Source organism: Trichomonas vaginalis, chromosome III, assembly GCF_026262505.1.
Source record: "Trichomonas vaginalis G3 chromosome III, whole genome shotgun sequence".
NCBI lineage: Eukaryota > Parabasalia > Trichomonadida > Trichomonadidae > Trichomonas > Trichomonas vaginalis.
The window spans coordinates 4,926,896-4,947,339 of NC_067205.1; the positions used below are offsets into that span (position 1 = coordinate 4,926,896).

The following is a 20,444-nucleotide window of genomic DNA, read 5'->3' on the forward strand; positions in this document are numbered from 1 at the left end:
TTGTTAATACCGTTCCCAGTCTTAATGATAAAAGTATTAAAATCTATTATGAGCACATATTTTCACAACCGTTTAAAATAATCAATGGTGAATACATTTATGAATACCCTAAACACTGGGTTGATTATAACACTGGCGAAAAAGCAATTGAAATAAGACAGATAAAAACCATTCCTGCAGGACGAACCATTGAATTATATAGCTTTGGAATAATAAGAGATAATCATCAATATGATTTACAGATTTATATAGATTTAGACACAGGAGATGATATGACTATAGATCCGTATTTTTCCCAAGTGAGCGGGGTATCTCCAATCCCAGCCCTATCGTCCTCCCGGTGTCAGTTTTCAATATAAAATCCAAATTTTTTTTGAAAATAAAAATTTCGAGAAATTTTTCTGATTTTTTTCTTTGATTTCAATAATTCAAAATAAATTTGGGAGTAAAAAGACACTATTTAATGAAATTCATATGAGTGAATGTGGATAAATACTCTCAAAACATACAATTTATCTATTTTTCTTTATATTATCAACTAATTAGTGATAATTTTTTTGAATCAGATTTTTTTCATTAAAAACATAATATATAACACAACAATGATGCACACATACGTATCTACACATCAAAAATATAAAGCTTGTTTGGTCTGGGCATCCCAACCCAAAATTCTTAAAAAATTGAATAAAATTGAATACTTGGGGCTGGGATACCCATCCAAAACCGAATTGAATTTTTTGAATTAAAGAATATATTTATGTATTTATAATATACATGTGATGTCTATAAAAAATACTAAATTCTAAAAAAAATTCAATTTATTCAAAACGTATACTAAGTGATCACTTCATTAGTAGGATCAGCAATCCTACAATGGTGAGAACCCACTAACTAAAAGGGAGTCCTTGGAGCTCTTGATCTCTTGTCAGTAGAGTTCATAATGAGGCATGGCATCTACTGATTAGAGATCAGAGCAATCCTACCTTACCTTCAGGAGCTACAAAGCTCCTAATCGTTACGAGAGGGAGCCTTGGAGCTCCTGAAGCTCATCAGCAGAGGCTATTTACCATTTGGGCCTCTTCTGATGAAAGATGCGAAACACGTCTACGAACCAGGAGCTTCAAAGCTTCTAATCCTTACTAAAGGGAGCTTTGGAGCTCCTGAGTCTCCATCAACAGAGTCCCAGATGGTAAATGTCCTTTGCTGATGAAAGATGCGAAACACATCTCCGAACCAGGAGCTCCAAAGCTCCTAATCCTTACGAAAGGGAGCTTTGGAGCTCCTGAAACTCCTTTTACTATAAAATAGGACAGTTTTCTTCTGAGGTTCTCATCAAATCTAAGACTTCAGAAGAAAGCTGTCCTATCAATGTATACTTACACTCTCATGGACTACAAGTGTACAATTTTAAGGCAGAGATTATCCGAGGCCTCTCATCAAATGAGGGACCTCGGATAATCTCTACCTTAAGTAGTCAAATAACTTTTCTCACTATTTAGGAACAAAAGAACAAGAGTTGGAGTACTTTAAGGCAAGATTCTTCCGAAATCTCTCATCGAATGAGAGACTTCGGAATGACCTTGCCAAATCCTTGAACGCCAATATCCTTGGAACTGAGCTAGAACCAGGGAGAAGTAGCATACTATAGAGCACGATGGTAATCTCGGAAATGCTTATATCGCCCCAAGCACAATATTTAAGAAGTCTAACTCATATATACAAGAAGTCAGGCTGAATAGATATTGTGCATATGGTTTGCAGAACTCTCATGATATTTAAAATTCATGTTATCCCAAAAAAGGTGACACTTTGGGTGTATCGTCCATCCCAGGGATGCAAAAATCAGATCACCTTGGATCTATAATATGACAGCATTTAATAAAAAGATTAAATCGGTTCTTATTGAACAGTTAAAAGGTGCCGGATATCCTCAACCTAATGAAGTTGATATGTTTTATAGTTTTGAAACTAATTCAATAGAATTTCGTGTTAATTCAAATTCAAAAGCTGGTTTCATATTTGATTTAAAAGATGGTGCTGTCGGTGATGAGATTGAAAATATATACACGAATAATAATTTTAGAGCTATTACAGGAATCAATGATGAAGAATGTTTTAAGAAAATGGCTCTTTTTGGAGCAAAAGAAATAGCATTAATCGACCTTTTAGAATATTTACCAAAATCAATAGCCATGAGGGCAGAAGGTAATTTATTAACTTCAATTTCTTTTCACAGCGTTTGGTCAAGAGAACCAGTAATAATTAAATCGAGTATAAGTGAGTTCGCAGAAGATTCAATTTTATGTTTAACGAACTGCTTATATTCTCCGCCGAAGCATTATTCAATAACTAATTATGTTAATAAATTTAATATAAAATTAGTTGAACCATCGAGCCTAAAAGATATTGTCCTTCCTGGTGATAGAAAAGATAGCATTATTATCGAACTCATATTAATCGCTTATTAAAATTTAATTATATATAAAAGTTAGTATACATATCAAGGGTACGACGGCACTGCGTTCCACCGTACCCATTATATGTGAATTTGACACTTTACAAAACCGTTAACGTATATTTTACAATACAAACGACAACACTAACTTAACCTTAAATATTTACAAAGCCGCCAACCACTTCACCTCACTAATGTAAAAATAAACGTTCTCACTTACAAAAGTATTGCAACTCCTCCCATTGCTGTGCTTCATATAACAGCTCATAATCTTCTGACTCACTTTCTTCTTCATATAGGTCAAAATCACTGTCATAGTTTATACCTGTAAGTTTTGACAAAGCTAATGAAACACGCTTACCGTTTGTATCATATGCTTGTATAAACTTTCCATTATGCTTGTAGTCATAAACGCTCAAACTAACTTTACCCTTTCTCCCTCGTATCTGATAGAATGTATTTTCACGAGGAACGAAGAACAAATTCTTGAACTCATGACCGTTGTAGTTTGTTATCTCAATAGTTTTCGTCATTTATATAAAAATAAAATAAAAAATAAAATAAAAAAATAAAATAAAAAAATAAACTTAAAATTAATGATATCACCACCCTCACACGTATGAAAACATAGCGCAAAAATAAATTTAGGTGAAGTGGTGAAATCTCACCTCTTTTTTCACCTCTTTTTTCACCTCATGAATTCATTGCTTTATAACTCTCTTCCTTGGTTTCTTTTTAGTTGCTTTCTTCACGTCTGTCTCCAACTTGACTGTCTTTCTTCTTCGTCCGTAATGATACCAATTACTTCCACCAGTCAATGGGTCAAATGGTCTTTCGTAAGGGTTTCCATACATTCCATAGGGACCATACGGAAGAACTGCTGGTGGAGGAAGAGTTCCATCGACTCTATTTAAATGCATTGTTTCACCTTTCATCTGGTCATTAAAGTCTTTTGCATGTTTTGAAAACTCATCGTCCTTTCCTAAAGCATTTTCCGACTCAGTCGCAACCAAATTGGATGCTTTATTTATGAGCCCTATTTTATTTAATCTTAACTTCTTTGCAACCCAGCCTCCAATCTTTCCTTTATTTGCATCTAATGTCTTCGAAACCCTTCCTCCACTCATTTTATTTACTGCGTCATAAGCTCCAAGTGCTTTTGCTCCAAATGCTAATGCTTTTGTTCCCATTGCGCCTAAAGCTGCCCAAGCTACCATTTACCCCATATTAAAATCATCTCTCTTCAATATTATCTCATAAAAGTTCTCGTTACTGGAGAAAGTCAATGAAACATAAACATTCTCATGGACTTCGTCCTCGCCGCGTTGCGGCTTCATAAACTTCTTTCTTATATCATCTATACGCTTCAAAATGTCTGAACAATTGCTAACATCTTCTACAACAGTTATTTCATCATGAATGACCTTCAAGAACAAGCTCATTTAATATGCTATTAAAATCATCTCAATAATGAGTCCATCCTTTCCATCTTTAGGTAGCACAACATCTTTCATTGAAGAAGGTTCGACAAGTCTTATGTTAAACTTACTGACAAAGTTTGTTATACTATAATGCTTCGGCGGCGAATACATGTAGTTTGAAAGACATAATATAGATTCTTCAGCAAATTCACTTATACTGGATTTTATAACAATGTTCTCACGAGACCAAATACCACCAATTGACAATCTTGTAAGCAATCCTGCTGAACCTTCTACTGTAAACATCGATGGTAACATTCCACGAAGGTCATCTATTGACATCGTTGAGTCACTGAATTTAAATATTTTCTTAAAGCAATCGTCATTATCTAACCATGCAATAGCTTTGAAGTTTTCATTCGAATATACATCTGCTTCATTAAATGTAAAACCTGACTTCTTTGCAGAGACGACTTTAAAATCTATTGAGTTTGTTTCAAAATTATACGCTATGGTAACTTCTGAAGGTAATGGATGTCCTTCCGCAGTCAGTTGTTCTCTCACTACCGTTTGAAGCTTTGTGTTAAAAACTTTCATGTCATCTCCTGTGTCTAGGTTCACATACACAGCAATGGGAAAACTATCTTGCTTCTTTGTTTCATCATTATACCTCAAAACATTAAAGTTCTTCAATAATATTGTTCTTCCTGCTGGAATACTTCTAACTTGTCTGATTTCAATAGCTTTCTCACCTCCTACATACTCTACCCAGTGTCTTGGATATTCATAAGTATACTGACTTTCTTGAATTTTGGTTGGTTTCATCATAACGTGTTCATAGTATATCTTTATACTCTTGTCAGTTAGACTCGGTGCTATGTTCTGAATATTTCTGACTTGCATTTTTAATGGAGATAAAATGAAGCATTTAATACATGACGTAGATGAAGACATGAATGAAAGCAGTGAAAAGCTCAACAGTTCTCTCATTCTTCCTTTCAGTAAGGACTATGAGTTCTGTTCAAATGGTGTTTATTTATATTGTGGAAAGATGGGGTCAGGTAAGACATTTAACCTCATTCGTCATATACTCATAACAGAGCGTTTAGGTCAAGATTCATATTATGACCAAATCATTATATCAGCAACTTCAGACTCTATGGACTCAACAGCGAAAACATTTATGTCAAAAGTTCAAGCCTCTGTCGTTAAAGTTCCAGATAGCGAACTCATTGAATTTCTTCAACGTTACATTCGACGTAAGAGGAAATATTATGCCATCGTTGAATTTATACAGTCAGGAATGCAAAAGACTTCTGAGGAGATGGAAAGAATTATTGACAAACACCACTTACGTCAGTACTCAGGAGTTTACGATATGAAACGACTTACAAACTACATTCTGTCAAAACTTTCAAAATACCCCTTCAAAAAGTATCCTTCAAATACTCTGCTCGTTTGCGACGACTTCGCCGGAAAAGGTTTAGTGTCAAAGCCTGACTCACCATTAGCTAACATCATTACTAAAGTCAGACATTACCACTTAACTGTAGCAATACTTATGCAAACATGGCGTTTTCTTGCTTTAAACATAAAACGTCTCATAACTGACTTCGTTATCTTTCAAGGTTTCTCACGCTATGATATTGAACTCATTTGGAAACAGTCAGGTATAACATTACCTTTTGAAGAAATTTGGGAAGCATATAAGTCTCTCATCTCTCCTCGTTCATACCTTGAGATTCATATCATGACTAATACCATTAAAGTCAAAAATATTCCATGGGAACGACCAACATTGTTTTAAAGTTTAACCTTCAATTGACTGATGGTAAACAAATTCCATGCATCTCTGTCGCCATTTCTGTTAATATTTTTGCTGTCATTCATATCATCCACTTCCCCATCCGTTAACTTTTGAGGATATGCGTTAGAATAGCTGTTCTTAAATGAAGGCTTTTCACCTTTGAGAGCATAAACTCTATAACTTTCTGCATACTTTATGTTTGAACCTCCTGAGCCATCATTGACATAAATTTTTATAGGCTTCCACCCTTTGTTCATGTTCCTGCTTCTTCCCTTAGCTCTTTTGTTCAGTAGTTCTACATCTTTATACACTGCACCTGTCTCAGTGAATTCAACAATATTTTCATTCGTTAGCTTTACATTCAAACCCTTGTCGAGTATATTGTTCATTTCATACATATAAAAGGTTTTTATTCTATATGAAATGAGAAGCAAATCCATCTTAGCTGGTGCCGTTAATGTTCCAATTGAACCAACATCAAATGTTGACTCACGAACGACAAACAATATTGTCATAAAGAACTATAGTTCGGAGTGTTTGAAAGAGCCAGAACCAGAGCTGAAATCCGTGAATTTAAACACAGCTTCAAACGCTAACGCTACATCAGATGTTAAGTTAGAGTATCCACCACTGGACCAAATTCTTTCAAGAGAAGCCAACGACAACCCTTACATAAATGTTCAAACAAATCCTTCAGATAACGTAGACCATTACCTTCTTCAGTTATACCAAACAATTTTACTCAAAGACGATAAGAAGCTTTTGATAAATCTTATAAGTAAGAACCAAATAATTCTAACAAAGGAGGACCTTGAAAATGTTATATCACGAATAACAGGGAAACAATGTGTCATTGACTATCTCGACCCTGAAATCGAATGCTGTGGTCAAACGCCACCATTCATGAAAATAGGTAACATCCGCATCATTGAAATACCAGGTACTCCAGGAGTTGAGTTTAAGTATAAATATTCGAATGAATATACAAAACTTTCAACAGAATATAAATTATGTTTGAAATATGTTTTAGTAAATTAAAGCAACTTATAGTATCTATCCAAAACTTCTTCAACAGTATCGAACTCATCTTCATAATGCAAACCTAATCTTATTGACTTGGTGCAGTTTTCACTAACACAATATAGCGCTTTGCGCTCGGCGCCTTTGACGCCTTTTTCTGTTCTCTTGACTGACATAACTAACTCATTTGTTTCATCAAACAGCAATAACCAAAGTTCATGACCTAATACATAACATTCATACTTTATATTTTTAGCTCTGAGTTCTCTTGTAAGCTGTTGCATTTAATATTTTCTAAAAAGTCAACTTCAACAGTCATTCGCACTGGTGCCTTCAGTTCTACAGGCTCGCCCTGAAAGTCAACAAGTCTGAATTGCATGTCTTTCAAATTATGAGGACTAATGCGAACCCATTTACCTAAATGAGTTGCTATGACAGGAACGTTTGGAATGAACATTGAATTGACTGCATAACAGAAGGATTTATATTCTACTGAACCTTTACTATTAACTCCTGAAATACCTGTGACATTAGCTATTTTTGACTCAACGTATAAACAATTACCATAACATACGTATGGAACAGATTTCATCTCAATCGTTTTGTCAACACTTTTCAAAGGACATGTCATATGGTATGCTCCCAGAAGCAATTGAACTCTATGACTCATTCGTGTTATCTTAAACTCCTTCGCATAACTGAACTTCAAAACTCCTGCAATAAGTTTAACATTCATTAAGTTTTCTTCGTTATCCTTGTTTATTGTAGTATTTATGAGCGCATTTAACACTCCAGCTAATGTTTCCATCTTATATTCTACATTATTGTGAAATCTTATTTCATGCTTCTTTCCATCTATTTCAAGCTCCATGAAATCTGTTTCATCTGTTATAACGAATGAAGCGATAGTATTGAAGTCAACAACTCTGAATGCAAGTGGCTCATTCTGTAGACCTAAGTTTGTTTGTAGCTTTACTGTCCCGTATTCGTTTGGGTCTGTACTTTGCAAATAGAACAACATTTTATTCTCATTAAAATATGAGTATTGCTGCATATGCGTATGAAGCTGACAGAGCTAAACGTTTATATTTTGGTCAATACTCTCTCACACTTACTGACAAATATATTGTTATTTCTGATGGAAATACCGAGAAATACATAACATGGAAGGACTATGAAAAGTTTGACCCTATTTTAACTCCATGTACAATGCCATTCATTGTAAATGGTGAAGTTGTCATGAAGAACGACACAACAGTATATAAGTCTGTTCATGAAGCGTTAGAATATATGTTGAATTATAATCCCGAAAGATTTGACCCAAGCACTACGTCATGTACAATGCCTTTTATTAAGGATGGTGAAATCGTAAGAGTTCCGGATTCAACGGTTTATACTGCTGTTCAAAACAGTTTACAAAACATTTTAGCGAATATCTTTAATTCAGAAACTACAGAAATAAAATTACCATATATAACAGATGCTAAAGAAATTAAATCAAAAACGACAACATTATTTACGTCACTTAATGATTTAATGACTTATATCATTAATATTCCTGCACCAACTACAGCATTTGATCCAAACTCGACGGTTTGCAGTGTACCTTTCATAAAGGACAGTTCATTAATTGTTTTAAGGGATTCAACAGTTAATGAATCATTAAAGGCGTCATTAATGAAAATCATTGATTTTAACTCATTCACGAATACATATAATTCATTCATTAATGTTTCATATGCTTCTAAAGAAGGTGAGCCAAAAACTATCGATAAAGCGGTGTATGAAATAAAAGCATCAACGACGAAATTGAATTCGTTAACTTTTGACGGTGATAGTTTCGTTAATGACATAACATCGGGAAAACAATTTTAACGAAAGAATATTTAAAATCTCATGTTAGTGAGTTCGTTGAAATTGAAAAAGAAGGTGGAATTAAGTTCGATCCACTGAATTTCATTTTCAGCTTAGCGAATGCGGGTGTTAGTTTCGCTGAATGGACAACTATACAGAGTGAAATAAATGCAATATGGACGTTTTTGGGTCAAAAGCGGAATGGGTGAGCTTGTAAATGCTGCAAGAACATTAGGTGAAACAGGAAATTTTGTAGATGGTTTTAAAAGACTTGTTTCAAATGTTTTAACAAACACAAAGAAATTATTTAGATATACCATACATAACGGACGGATTTTCGAACAGGTAGCAACAAACCCTCCGGTTATGGCTGCGTTGATGATGGTTAGAGATATAAAACCACGTAACGACGGGAACGAAGAACATGAACAACAGAGCCCAACGGGCTCAGAGCCACATAGTGGCGAGGATACTGGTCGGGTTATTCAAGACATTAAAAACGTGTATCCTGAAGTTATTGATTTATTTAGAGGAGTTAATGATTCAATTTCAAAACATTCTATAACCCTCGATGAAGAGAATAAATTAACAGATTATATATTCGTCATTATTGCAGAATTAATGAAGAGAATAAATGAAAAAGGAATTGGTGATATCATTAATGTCAGCGATGTAATGATGAAAAGAAATTTTGACTCATTATTTACAAAACCGAAAACAGAATATAGTCTTTATGACGTAATTACCGAATTAATGAAAAAGATTAATGATAATAAGAGTTCTGGCGGAAGAGTTGAATTAGAAGTGAATGATGTTAATGAGAAATTAGCCGAAAAAGCAGATAAAAACCATGTTCATTATATAACTTCAGACGAACAGATTATAACGGACTACCATGGATATTTAACACGAAGTGATGAAGTGAAGACAAAAAATGTTAATGAAAGAAGATATAAATACATTCGTGCTAAAGGTTATGACATAAGCTGTACTGTACAGTATGATGTAGCTAAAGCACCAGAAGCATTTGGTTATAACGATGAAATTTATGCCTCTACTTTCAATGTTAACGGTGTATTAGTTGAACCAAGATTTACTTTGAGAGTTAAGTCAAAAATAACGTTTGAAGATGCTATTAAAAGTAAAGCTGACAAAGTTGAACTCGAAGCAACGAACAAAGTTTTGAAATCTCATAAACACAACATCTCCGATATAAATGAACTTCAAGCTACATTAGACAGTAAAGCTGACAAGAACCATACACATAAATCCTTCACTACTGTTAGAGCAGACGACATAATATTGAACTTTGACCTTGGTTCAAGTGCACCATTAGAAAATCCAAGTACAAGCGTAAAAGATACTCTTAACAGTTTAGATAACAGTTGCAGGAACATTGAAAGTCATGCCAGAAACTTTGAAGCATATGAACTACCAGCAATGTTAGATAAGAAAGCAGATAAGAACCATACACATGATTTCTTCACAACTGTTGGTATAGAAAGTATTGAAGGAACGGTTGAAGAAACTGGTGGGGATGCAATATATTGTAAACCTCCTAACTTTCCACAAGGTTTAACATCGGATGACGACATAACGACGATGAGAAACATTAGATGTAAAGATGTTTATGTCATGAAGGATGAACATAATATTAAATTCACTGCTCAAGATTTATATGACAAGAAAGCCGACAAGAACCATACACATAAATCCTTCACTACTGTTAGAGCAGACGACATAATATTGAACTTTGACCTTGGTTCAAGTGCACCATTAGAAAATCCAAGTACAAGCGTAAAAGATACTCTTAACAGTTTAGATAACAGTTGCAGGAACATTGAAAGTCATGCCAGAAACTTTGAAGCATATGAACTACCAGCAATGTTAGATAAGAAAGCAGATAAGAACCATACACATGATTTCTTCACAACTGTTGGTATAGAAAGTATTGAAGGAACGGTTGAAGAAACTGGTGGGGATGCAATATATTGTAAACCTCCTAACTTTCCACAAGGTTTAACATCGGATGACGACATAACGACGATGAGAAACATTAGATGTAAAGATGTTTATGTCATGAAGGATGAACATAATATTAAATTCACTGCTCAAGATTTATATGACAAGAAAGCCGACAAGAACCATACACATAAATCCTTCACTACTGTTAGAGCAGACGACATAATATTGAACTTTGACCTTGGTTCAAGTGCACCATTAGAAAATCCAAGTACAAGCGTAAAAGATACTCTTAACAATTTAGATAAGAGTTGCAGGAATACCGAAGATCATGCCAGAAACTTTGAAGCATATGAACTACCAGCAATGTTAGATAAGAAAGCCGACAAAACAGAGCTTCAAACATTAAAGACAGAAATACTTCAAACATTATATCCTATAGGTTCTATTTATACGTCAATGAACTCAACAAATCCAGCAACAGTTCTGGGTTTCGGTACGTGGGAACAGATTGTAGATAAATTCTTATACTGTGCTAGATATTCAAAGCAAACAGGAGGTTCGAAGAAAATTACTGAAGCAAACCTTCCACCGCACACTCATACAGGAACGACAAACTTTTCTGGCGACCATAGTCACTCATTAAGAGACCATCCATTATACAACTCAGAATATGAAGCTGGCAATGACGTTTTATCTCCATCTTATAACAATGCAGCAAAAAAGACTTTTCGACCAACTGAACCAGGAGGAAATCATTCACATACTTTCACAACAAATCCAACAGGCTCGGGTGCAGATTATATGCCACCATTTATGACTGTATTTGCATGGAATAGAGTTCAATGAACGCGCTTGAGCCTAGAATAAAATCTTTAACTTTACATAAATGAGCTTGAAAGAAGTATTCGAACAACATCCATGGAGGTCTTTTAAGAAATTCAATGAAGCTGCAAAGAGTTCGGGATTTACTAACAGAGCTGAAGTGAAAAGGTTCTTTGACAAAAATGTTGTACATCAAACAAAAATAAATCCTTACGACTACTTTTTACCAATTTACTCCAACACTCCTGACGCATACCAATTTGACACTCTCATTCAAAGCAGAAAAGGAGGACATAAACCATTCCTCATCTTCATAAATGTTAACACTCGTAAAGCATATGCATATCCAATGAAAAATAAAGGAACTCGTGAAGTGTTAAGAGTTTTACAAAAGTTTGTAGCAGAACATAGCCCAAGTACTTTAACATCAGACCAAGACAGTGCATACCTCAGCAATGAAATCACAGAATTTCTCATTAAGCATAACATAACTCACTACACTACTGAAGACCATAACCATAACATACTCGGTATCATTAACCGCTTCATAAGGACTCTCAGAGATTTAAATCAAGAGCGAGACTTTACCGAAGAAACAATGAAACATTTTCTCGAAGTATATAATTCCTCAACACATTCTACAACAGGACATACACCAAATTCAATGACACAACAACAAGAAGAAAAGTATATACAAAAGAAACTAAGTCAAACACAAAATATCAGAAATTCAAAACAATTTACCCTCATTCCTGGTACAAAAGTTCGTGTAGTTCTTGACGACAAACCATTGACAAAGAAACGTTTAAGGTTAAGTCGAAATTATTATATCGTAGACTCTACGCAAGGTAATGGATATCTTATAAAAGCTGCTGACGACTCCATAGCATTTTACCCTCGACATAAATTAGTCGAAAGTAGTAATGGCAAACTTGCTGAAACCATTGACGAAGCAAAGCGAGGAGTGGTTATTGAAATACTTGACTACAACACAAACGATGACACTTATAAAGTAAGATATGAAGGAGGCGTTGAAGATGTTATACCATCTAAGAACTTGAGAGAATCTAAACCAACTCATCTGGGACCATTAGAGCGGGAGTACTGGAAAGATAAAAACATGCCAGAAAGAATAAGAAAATTCTTCTAAACTTTTTCGTTGGATGTAAATCAGACATGAATGAGAACAGTCATGATATCATTAATGGTACCATTTATTTTTGTCATAAATTTACACCAAAAATATAATTGAGGTGAAGAGGTGAGATTTCACCTGTTTTCTCACCTCTTTTTTCACCTCTTGAACTTTTTATAACATTCGGTCATAACTTCATCAATTTCATTTAAATCACGATTTAAAAACTCATTGACTTCATCTTCAACCGTGTCATCTTGTAATAAGAATATTTTCTTTAGTTTCATGTCAACATCCCGAACAGCACAAAGGATAAAATCATATTCATTTCTTCCGTTAAACATACTTTTTCTTTCTCGTTCATCGTTAAATAAATTATTGAAAATATAAACAGCGGTGTAAAAGTTATGTACTGTGTTAAATGTTGAAGCTTCACCTATTTTAGATTTTAGGATTCTTTTAGTAAGTAAATTGTTATCGTTCTTTCTCTTTTCCTTATCGTTCATGTCGAATCTGTCGAACCACATATCCTGTATTTCATCGAATTTACGAACTATAGAATCCGTCATTTCCCTGGTTAATGAGGGGTAATCATTATTAATTTTTTCATATAATTTGTCCATATGATTTTCATCGACGTTTCCGGAAAGCATTTAATTAAAGCAAAAATATATTATAGGTGAAGAGGTGAGATGTCACCTCTTTTTTCACCTGTTTTCTCACCCCAGTTTTTCACAAGCGTTTTACATGAATTGTACGATGTATATTTGAAATCCTAAACAATTTCGTAGCTTCTATTTCTTCTGTCAGTATGTCAAAAGTTTTAACAATGCCGAAAGTTTCTTTATATTTCTTCTTGACGTCAGATAGAAGGAAATCGTCAGCAGTTGGATAGTTTTTGTTCAGAAATGCTAACATGTCCATTTTATTTTCTGCTGGCTTTTCTGCTTCTTTCTTTAAGTCTGCATAGTCGTTTCGCATTCTTTCTATCTCTTTGACGGAGTAGTTATATTTCCTAATTGCTGCTTTACATTTAGAACATTGCGGATTCATTTTTGCGTTATATTCTGAAACCTTACCTGCTAAAACAACTAAGGCGTCAATGGTTTTCTTTAACTCAAAAGCAGTTGGTCTTATCTGTTCGTTCCATATTTTACCTCTTCTATCTTTATCTCTTATCTGCCATACACATTCAGCAACTAACGAAACAAAGTTATCGTAGGTCTTAAACTCCCCGGATTTATATATGTCAGAAACATTCTTATATACCATGTCGCAATCTTTGTCCATAACCTTATGGTTGCAATGAAATCCTAGAAACTCATAGTTTACCTTTCGAATGAACTTCTTTATTTCTACTGAGTCAGTTGGTTTCACTTCTATTTCATCGAATTCAGGAATAGTTAGTTTTTGATGCTGAATTTCAGGTAGTTTAGGTAAATGGTCAATAATGTCCTGCATTTCATAAAGATACTGTTCATTTGTTTCATCTTTCGCACTACAGTCTAAATTACTTGTTAAAAGTTCTTGCTTTATCTTCTGGATTTTTGTTTCGAAAGTATATGAAGAAGGAATGAAGCTTTTCATCTCTACTAACATAGATGTTGGATTCATGACTAACGAGTTTGGTGAAGTTGTTGTGGACAGAGTCCCGCCGTTCGCGGCTTGAATTGTTGTTGTGCCGATTGTTGAAATCATATCTTTACATACAAAATAAAAAAATAAATAAAAATAAAACTAACGTTATTTTTCTATCTTAAGGAAATTCATGAAAATTCAAGATTTGGGTCTCGGCAGCGGCTGAGGAAATTAGGTGAAAAAAGAGGTGACATCTCACCTCTTCACCTATAATATATTTTTGGTCATTTACACTCATTTACGAAGAAGTTATGACAAAGCATTTACGAAGAAGTTATGACAAAGTCACGAGGGTGAAAAAAGAGGTGAGAAAACAGGTGACATCTCACCTCTTCACCTAAATTATATTTTAGGTCAAAGCTTCCACGAGAGAAAAGATTCCTCATTCGCTAAGGATTCCAAAAATGAAAAAATCATTGATTTCGGCTGAGAAAAAACAGCAAAACCCTTCTTCCACGGGAACAAAGAAATAAAGAAGAAATAAAGTAAATTTTTTATTTATTCCCGTGGAAGATAGAGCACTTTTATGACACTTTTTATTCACGACAAACAAGACAAATAAAGAAAATAAGAAAATACGGCGCTGTCGCGGTTCGAACCACAGACCTTGACCCCTCCATAACACCACCTTAGACCACTGTGCTACGTAGCCTGTCGACATAAGATTTTATAAATTGCATATTTGACGTAAATTTATTTCCATCTGGCTTCCCACTGCATAAGATATTCATACGTGTTTGTAAGACATTCATTAAACTTCTTTTCTATTGCATCTAATCTTGCGTTATTTTTTTCAATAACTTGTCTGTATTCTTCATCATCTCCAGCAGTGTTTGGGTCTTCACGTTTAAAATATTCATTGTTAACCAATTTTTTATCTACAAATTTTATTAGTGTTTGATTCACTTCGTTATGATAACGGTCATATTCTTTCAATACGTAAGTGAAGACAAAATGCGTCGTACCTTCAATCTTAAAGCTTAAAGAACTTTCAACACAGTTTTGAGGGTCTGTCAGTGCGTCAATGAGATAGTATTCGAAGTCAGTCAATAATCTTTTTAAAGTCATTTCATACAGGATAAAATTTAATGTTGTGAAGAAATAGTGTTTATCTCAGAAAAAATAAAGTTAGTTTTTATTTTATTTATTTTTTTATCCTGTATGTAAGAACAGTAATGTCAACATTAGAGAACACAACAACTGCTATCGTTCATGAAGCCATAAATGAAGAATACGAATACATACAATATAACAAACAATTGAGACTCATTCGTTCAGTCAAAGATGATATGTATCAAATGCAAAGTATAATGAACGCTCTTCGTTCTACAAAGCAAGCATATCATTGGTTTGAAAACCAACAGGCAAAAGAACTTTTAGAAGAATTTCCTCATATGATTGCTTCCCTCGGAAAACCGAGGGAAGAGATTCCGTACGAAAATCGCAAGAATTTGGCACCTGGTTTGAAAGGTTATTATGTTCATAGACTTTTAGTAAATGCTGTAGCAATGTGGGCTTCACCTCGTTATGCTTGTTATATTTTCATGATGTTAGATGAACTATATAAAGCAGAACGTGGAGAGATGGAAAAGAAACTTCAAGCAAAAGATGAAGTCATTGAATCCAAAGACAAAAGCATACAGAAAAGAATACCACGTTCAGTACCAAAAGGAAAGGAAAAGAGTTATAAGTATATGATTTATACTGAAGAGTTGGAGAAAGAAGAAGATAGAGATATGGTTATGTTGCATTTAGTCAGAAGAAACAACAAAAGCTTTTACGACCTTGCTAAAATATATAAATCTGACAGAAACTGGTTCTATCGTGAAAACTTACCGATTTCAATGACACCGAATGAGCAAATAAAAGAAATTGTCAAAAATACTCTTCCTCAAACACACTATGACATCAAAGGTTGCACAATACTTACCTTCAAAGAAGACTTAACATTACTGAAGGAAAAAATAACAGAATATTTCGATAACTTCAAAGAGGAAGAATGAAGTCACGACAACATTAACGAAGAAGTCACGACAACATTAACGAAGAGAGAATGAGGTGAAAAAACAGGTGATATCTCACCTCTTCACCAAAAATATATTTTTGGTTAAATAGCTTCAGGGTCAATTTCTTCAACCATTTCACTTCCTTCGTCAATGTCAATTGAAGCTTCTTCAACCTTTGGTAAGAACTTTTGTATAACATCTTTGTTCGTTATTGTCTTCAGAGATGAAGGATAATATTTCACAGATGTTTCACCCTTCTTATATTCTTTCTGTTCGGAAAGATTCATAGCAATACTGAAGAAGTCAATGTTGGAGTTCTTTATGACAGTATAGTGTGTATCTTTGACATTCACGAAGAAACCCTTTTGTTTCAAAACTACTGCTAACTCTTGTGAAGTATAACGTTTGCGGTCAATGACGATAGCTAATGGTCTGACATACTGACCAAACTTAGATTCTTTCACAAACTTCTTGTTAAAGATAACATTAACGTTTGAAGCATTATTGAACTCATTCTTGATGGCAGTAGCGAGAGCATTGTATGAAAAGAACTTGCAATCTTGCATGTGTTTCATTAAAATAAAAATATTAAATTATTTTGAAAAATAACTTAAAAAAAATCTAATCTAATTTTTTCAAAAAATATTTTTTTATTTCCTACTAAAGATGTATCGGAAGTTGTCTAAGTTAGAACACTCGGAAATAAAACAACTTCTTACAGAAGCTAATATAGATGTTGCAAAGCATTACGCAACAAACAAAAAAGCACTCGCTGACTTCATTAAAGACTATAATGGTGCAATAAGTTATGATAGAATTCATGAGTTCATAAAGCCGCAACGCGGCGAGGACGAAGTCCATGCAAGAGCATTTCCTTTAAATGACATTGCTATTGACTTATATCATAGACGTTCAGTACCTCATGAAGTAAGAAGAGAGATGTTTGACATAACAAATGCAAACGTTGGTGAAACAAGAAGAGCTGTACTCATGAAGTAAGAAGAGAGATGTTTGACATAACAAATGCAAACGTTGGTGAAACACGAAAAGAGATGACACACTGAAACAACAGAGAAGAGAGATGTTTAAAAGTGCTATAGAACAAGTTCGCAAAGCTAACGATGTCATTCGTTCCATTGACGACAAACCAAAAGAAGGTGAGAGATGGTTAAAGAAAGATGAAGAGAATAGGAAGAGAAATGTGAAGTCAGGCAATAGACTCATTGACTTTAACATCGAAGCTTTAGATGAACCAAACAGAGACTACTTACACAAACATTTCGGTAAGGTTTTCATGAGACTCTTAGAGAAAATTAAAATAAACTCGCAACAGAGATGGATGGTATGTTATAAACTTGGTGGAAAGTATGAATGTTCTACGTTAAACCTCAATAATATTGGAACATTACTACATCAGCTCTTGAAGGAGAACTTTATATCAGAGATAGAAGCAAATGCTGCAGGTATTGTTGAAATGCACTATGACTTCTTCTTGACAAACATAAAGAATCTTACCGAAATAAAGATGTATGATTTAACAGAATATGAAGGCTTAACGATGTCAGATGTAAAGAAAGGCAAACCAAAAAAGAGACCATATAGAGATGAAAGCACACTGACAAATGACCAGAAAGCCATTTTGGAAGCTCTTAAGCAAACAGGAAACCCAGCACTTATAGAAAGCTTTTGGAAAGATAATGGTGAAAAGAAGTTTTATAAGAAGAGAAGCGGTCAGTTCTGGAAGTATCTTTGCACATTACCTATAAATCTTGAACGCTACCAAATCTTCAATGAACTGAACAAAAGAACTGCAACACTTATGACAGAGGACAATTGTTTCGTTTATGCTTGCATTCAGGCTGGAGTAAATGAAGAAACTATTGACCACATGAGAGAAGTCATTCGTGTTAGAGACTTTCCTCAAAGTAAAGTACAAGAAATTTCCGATTCAACAGGTATAGCATTTAATGTTACCATTGGTTATTTCAATGACTCAAGACATAATGAAATAAAGAGATATATACCAAAAGAATGCGAAACTGTTAGAACTATTGACTTACTTCTTGTTGAAGACCACTACATGCTAAATGAAAGATTACCAATGACAACATACTTCATTCGAAACTATATAGAAATCTTGAAGGAGTGTGGTGGAATGAACATTGAGAAACAGATGAAGATTTATACAAAGAGAGAAGATAAATATGTAGTTCGTTATGATAGAACAACACCGCTATGGGATGTTATGAAAACATTGTGGGAGTGCAAATATTTCGAACCTATTTCTTATGGAGAACTTTTCACATATACTACTGACTTATATAAACAGAACCTTGCACCATTTAAAGATTTGACATATGCTCCAAAGTATTGTGTACAACTGAAGAAGAAAGCAGAGTCAAAAGAAGTAAATAAAGCTAAATGTAAATTCATTCCTGAGCACGTTTTCTTTGCTGACTTTGAGTGTAGCACAGACGGCTTTCATAAAGCTTTTAACATCTGTTATGACAGTGAAGATGGTTCAGTGAGTGAAAGCATTTGGGGTCAAAACTGTGCAACAGAATTTTTGGAAAGACTTCCTGACAAGAGTTTAATATATTTCCACAACCTCAGTTATGACATAAACTTCATCTTAAGACACATGACAGAAGTGAAAGGAACTCCCATCATTAAAGGTTCACGAACAATGCAAATAACTGGTTTATATAAAGGACGGGCAATTATTATAAAAGACTCTTACAGTGTTATAAATAAGAAGCTTAAACTATTTCCTGCTATGTTTAACTTACAAACAGGACCGAAAGAAGTATTTCCATATAACTACTACAGCAGTGTTTTGTTAGCAAATGACAACAGAACTGGTGTCATTTCTGAAGCATGTAAGTTTATCCATGATGCAGATACATTTATGAAAACATAGATTCCATCAAAGGTTGCAGAATAGATGAAAACCACTTCGACTTAGAAAAATATAGCACGTTTTACTGCAAACAAGATGTAAGAATTTTAAGAGAAGGTTTTGTAAAGTTCCGCAATGACTTATTGAAAGAGTTTGATTTAAACGTTTATGACTACGTTAGTATTTGTTCTATTGCTAACAAATTGTTTGAGAACAGAGTATACTTCCCGAATGGAAATCTTTATGACCTCTCAAATAAACCAAGAGAATTTATTTCGAGATGCATTCAAGGTGGAAGATGTATGTTGTCAGATAACATGAAACAAAAGAGCAAAAAGAAACTCATTGCTGACTTCGACACTGTTTCATTATATCCTTCAGCTATAGCAAGACTTTATACTTTAGAAGGTATTCCAAAAGTATTGAAGGAAGAAATGTTAAGCACAGAGTATCTCATGAGACATTTATTCGATGATGACCAAAAGGAACCCATTGGTGAAAAGTTTATGTCTGGCTTCTTTGTTCTCATTAAGATAACAGAGATTGGTATACCCAGACACTTTCATTTAATAGTTTGCGACCCTGAACTAAATCCAGAACTTAACGTTCCAAGAAGTTCAAACACTTGCTGTCTCATGTATGTTGACCATATAACATTACAAGACCTCATAAAATATCAATGTGTCAAATGTGAAGTGTTGCAAGGATACTATTACGATGGAAACAGAGATATGAGAATAAGAGATGAAGTAAAGAAGTTGTTTGAGTTAAGGTTAAAGTATAAGAAAGAAGGAAACCCCTTACAAGAAATTATAAAACTCATTCTGAACAGCATTTATGGCAAAACTATTCTATCTCCTATTGAGTCAAAAATAACCATAGTAAATGACAAAGATGCTATAAGATATGCTATAAGAAATTACAACCATATAGTGAAGTTCGAAGGTTTGGATGGTTCAGATAAAACTATTTTCAAGCTAACGAAAAGCATTTGCAGACACTTTAACTTCTGTCCACTTGGTGTTAATATTCTGTCTATGTCAAAACGTATTATGAATGAAGTATTCTGTACTGCTGAAGATATGGGTCTTCAAATCTTTTACCAGGATACCGACAGTATGCACTTATATAATGAAGACATACCAAAGCTTGCAGCAGAGTTTAAGAAGAGATATGGTCGCGAACTTATAGGAAAGAACCTTGGTCAATTTCATAGCGACTTTGCAGAAATAACACCTGGAAAACAAAGTTTAGCTTATAAAAGTATTTTCTGTGGAAAGAAGACCTACATAGACTTACTCACTAACGATTTAAATGAAGTTGCATTTCACTGCAGAATGAAAGGCGTGAAGCAAGATGTTATTGCTTAACGCGCTAAGAATGGTATCTCTCTCAATAGCACAACAACGGATGGAGGAT

General features: G+C 34.2%; 15 protein-coding genes and 2 pseudogenes across 17 annotated transcripts, besides 3 other annotated features; 9 read left to right on the forward strand and 8 right to left on the reverse strand.

Moving 5' to 3' along the window:
- Positions 1–1,866: part of a mobile genetic element that runs on past the window's edge.
- Positions 1–2,489: part of a mobile genetic element that runs on past the window's edge.
- Positions 1,869–2,471, forward strand: TVAGG3_0643730 (uncharacterized protein; the record flags this gene model as incomplete). Its single annotated transcript, XM_001310577.1, has 1 exon — positions 1,869–2,471. One exon carries the CDS (start codon positions 1,869–1,871, stop codon positions 2,469–2,471), a length of 603 nt encoding a protein of 200 aa, XP_001310578.1.
- Positions 2,490–17,107: a mobile genetic element.
- On the reverse strand, positions 2,671–2,991 carry TVAGG3_0643750 (uncharacterized protein; the record flags this gene model as incomplete). The annotated part of the gene is made up of 1 exon (XM_001310576.1): positions 2,671–2,991. The coding sequence occupies one exon, from the start codon at positions 2,989–2,991 to the stop codon at positions 2,671–2,673; it is 321 nt and encodes a 106-aa protein (XP_001310577.1).
- On the reverse strand, positions 3,160–3,675 carry TVAGG3_0643760 (protein of unknown function, DUF4107 family; the record flags this gene model as incomplete). The annotated part of the gene is made up of 1 exon (XM_001310575.2): positions 3,160–3,675. The coding sequence occupies one exon, from the start codon at positions 3,673–3,675 to the stop codon at positions 3,160–3,162; it is 516 nt and encodes a 171-aa protein (XP_001310576.1).
- Positions 4,230–4,782, reverse strand: TVAGG3_0643770 (uncharacterized protein; the record flags this gene model as incomplete). The annotated part of the gene is made up of 1 exon (XM_051241368.1): positions 4,230–4,782. A coding segment is annotated over one exon (553 nt), but the record flags the coding sequence as incomplete, so codon positions are not given.
- Positions 6,110–6,724, forward strand: TVAGG3_0643780 (uncharacterized protein; the record flags this gene model as incomplete). Its single annotated transcript, XM_001293147.2, has 1 exon — positions 6,110–6,724. One exon carries the CDS (start codon positions 6,110–6,112, stop codon positions 6,722–6,724), a length of 615 nt encoding a protein of 204 aa, XP_001293148.2.
- Positions 6,951–7,298, reverse strand: TVAGG3_0643790 (uncharacterized protein; the record flags this gene model as incomplete). Its single annotated transcript, XM_051241369.1, has 1 exon — positions 6,951–7,298. The coding sequence occupies one exon, from the start codon at positions 7,296–7,298 to the stop codon at positions 6,951–6,953; it is 348 nt and encodes a 115-aa protein (XP_051087956.1).
- On the forward strand, positions 8,762–9,634 carry TVAGG3_0643800 (keratin-associated protein family; the record flags this gene model as incomplete). Its single annotated transcript, XM_051241370.1, has 1 exon — positions 8,762–9,634. A coding segment is annotated over one exon (873 nt), but the record flags the coding sequence as incomplete, so codon positions are not given.
- Positions 10,001–10,464, forward strand: TVAGG3_0643810 (phage tail repeat-like family; the record flags this gene model as incomplete). Its single annotated transcript, XM_051241371.1, has 1 exon — positions 10,001–10,464. A coding segment is annotated over one exon (464 nt), but the record flags the coding sequence as incomplete, so codon positions are not given.
- TVAGG3_0643820 (phage tail repeat-like family) lies at positions 10,889–11,371 on the forward strand (the record flags this gene model as incomplete). The annotated part of the gene is made up of 1 exon (XM_051241372.1): positions 10,889–11,371. The coding sequence occupies one exon, from the start codon at positions 10,889–10,891 to the stop codon at positions 11,369–11,371; it is 483 nt and encodes a 160-aa protein (XP_051087959.1).
- Positions 11,946–12,497, forward strand: TVAGG3_0643830 (integrase core domain containing protein family; the record flags this gene model as incomplete). The annotated part of the gene is made up of 1 exon (XM_051241373.1): positions 11,946–12,497. One exon carries the CDS (start codon positions 11,946–11,948, stop codon positions 12,495–12,497), a length of 552 nt encoding a protein of 183 aa, XP_051087960.1.
- TVAGG3_0643840 (uncharacterized protein) lies at positions 12,641–13,051 on the reverse strand (the record flags this gene model as incomplete). Its single annotated transcript, XM_001296370.1, has 1 exon — positions 12,641–13,051. One exon carries the CDS (start codon positions 13,049–13,051, stop codon positions 12,641–12,643), a length of 411 nt encoding a protein of 136 aa, XP_001296371.1.
- On the reverse strand, positions 13,711–14,219 carry TVAGG3_0643850 (organellar and viral DNA polymerase type B; the record flags this gene model as incomplete). Its single annotated transcript, XM_051241374.1, has 1 exon — positions 13,711–14,219. A coding segment is annotated over one exon (509 nt), but the record flags the coding sequence as incomplete, so codon positions are not given.
- Positions 14,817–15,111, reverse strand: TVAGG3_0643860 (annotated as a pseudogene). The gene has a single exon. A coding segment is annotated over exon 1 (295 nt).
- TVAGG3_0643870 (KilA, N-terminal/APSES-type HTH, DNA-binding family) lies at positions 15,296–15,852 on the forward strand (the record flags this gene model as incomplete). Its single annotated transcript, XM_051241375.1, has 1 exon — positions 15,296–15,852. A coding segment is annotated over one exon (557 nt), but the record flags the coding sequence as incomplete, so codon positions are not given.
- TVAGG3_0643880 (uncharacterized protein) lies at positions 16,258–16,701 on the reverse strand (the record flags this gene model as incomplete). The annotated part of the gene is made up of 1 exon (XM_051241376.1): positions 16,258–16,701. A coding segment is annotated over one exon (444 nt), but the record flags the coding sequence as incomplete, so codon positions are not given.
- A 1,099-nt stretch (positions 17,108–18,206) lies between the features above and the next one.
- On the forward strand, positions 18,207–19,135 carry TVAGG3_0643890 (annotated as a pseudogene). Its single transcript has one exon. A coding segment is annotated over exon 1 (929 nt).
- Positions 19,136–19,342: 207 nt separating this feature from the next.
- TVAGG3_0643900 (organellar and viral DNA polymerase type B) lies at positions 19,343–20,344 on the forward strand (the record flags this gene model as incomplete). The annotated part of the gene is made up of 1 exon (XM_051241377.1): positions 19,343–20,344. A coding segment is annotated over one exon (1,002 nt), but the record flags the coding sequence as incomplete, so codon positions are not given.
- Between the last annotated feature and the right edge of the window lie 100 nt (positions 20,345–20,444).